This window comes from Otolemur garnettii, unplaced genomic scaffold (genome assembly GCF_000181295.1).
Source record: "Otolemur garnettii isolate 467f Iridium unplaced genomic scaffold, OtoGar3 scaffold00092, whole genome shotgun sequence".
In the NCBI taxonomy this organism is placed as follows: Eukaryota; Metazoa; Chordata; class Mammalia; order Primates; family Galagidae; genus Otolemur; species Otolemur garnettii.
In genome coordinates this window covers 848,865-850,043 of record NW_003852487.1, presented here as the reverse complement: position 1 = coordinate 850,043, position 1,179 = coordinate 848,865, and the positions used below count along the sequence as shown (strand labels likewise).

At 51.2% G+C, this 1,179-nt stretch overlaps 1 protein-coding gene across 1 annotated transcript in view; it reads left to right on the top strand.

Moving 5' to 3' along the window:
- FSCN1 (fascin actin-bundling protein 1) overlaps nt 1-1,179 on the top strand; it is a 9,283-nt gene that overhangs the window by 6,755 nt on the left and 1,349 nt on the right. Inside the window, exons 2-3 of the mRNA XM_003795434.3 lie at nt 656-812; nt 893-1,014. Coding sequence (XP_003795482.1) covers nt 656-812; nt 893-1,014 — 279 coding nt within the window. The remainder of the gene's footprint in view (nt 1-655; nt 813-892; nt 1,015-1,179) is intronic.

The window sequence follows — 1,179 nt, the reverse complement described above, 5'->3', positions numbered from 1 at the left end:
CTGGCGCCTTAGCCACTTGAGCCACAGGCGCCGAGCCGATTTGAAATATTTTCATCAAACTGGTTAACAGCCTTCACAGCTATGTTATTGTGACTATTAAGTTTTATAGTCTTTAAAACTTTTGTGCATAGACAGAAGCAAGAGGAATGTCATGAACATCCAGACAGCCAACCCCCTAGATGATGCTCTGCTGTGCCTTCTCCATCTGTCTTTTTATTCACTGTTTTGGGTTGTATTTAAAGCAAATCCCTGGCATCAGGGCATTTCATCCCCGAAATACTTCCATCTGTGTCTGTAAAAAATGAGGCCATTTGCTTACGTAACCACACGTGATTACCAATAATCACTCCTCAGTGTCTAATTCCTAGGCTTTGTTAAGATTCTCCTTATTGACTCTAGAATGTCTTTTGTGTGGTTTATTCAAGAGTATAACTTCTGAAATCTGGGAATGTGGTATGGAAATGAGCGTAGTTGGCCTTGGCTCCTTCTTGGCCCTGTGTCCCTGGATCCTGCCATCTGCCCTGATATGCTGCTCAGGGGATCTCAGCAATTCCCCACTCTGTGGCAGCCCCCTGTGTGTGTTGGTAGTTGAGGTCAGAGCTCACACACCCAAGAGTAGGGGAACATGGAGATGTTGGAGGCTTCTTCTCTCTAGGTATGGATCTGTCCGCCAACCAGGATGAGGAGACTGACCAAGAGACATTCCAGCTGGAGATTGACCGTGACACCAAAAAGTGTGCCTTCCGTACCCACACGGGGAAGTACTGGACACTGACAGCCACCGGGGGCGTGCAGTCTACTGCATCCACCAAGTGAGTGCCCTGCCACCCACCTGTCACCCCCTTGCTTGCCGGGGCTGGCCCCCTGCCTGACCCTGTCCTTCCATCTCCAGGAATGCCAGCTGCTACTTTGACATTGAGTGGCGTGATCGGCGCATCACACTGCGAGCATCCAATGGCAAGTTTGTGACTGCCAAGAAGAATGGGCAGCTGGCTGCCTCAGTGGAGACAGCAGGTAGCTGCCTGTAGGCGGAACCCCCAAGCCTTTGGTTCCCTAGTGCTGCCCTCAAATGCTAGCTGGTCACTTGCCAGCTCCAGCAGAGGCCCACTGCGTCTACTTGGGACCTCCAAAACTGGCCCAGCCCTGTCTTACCCTAGGCTGAGTGCTGTGTGACCCCAG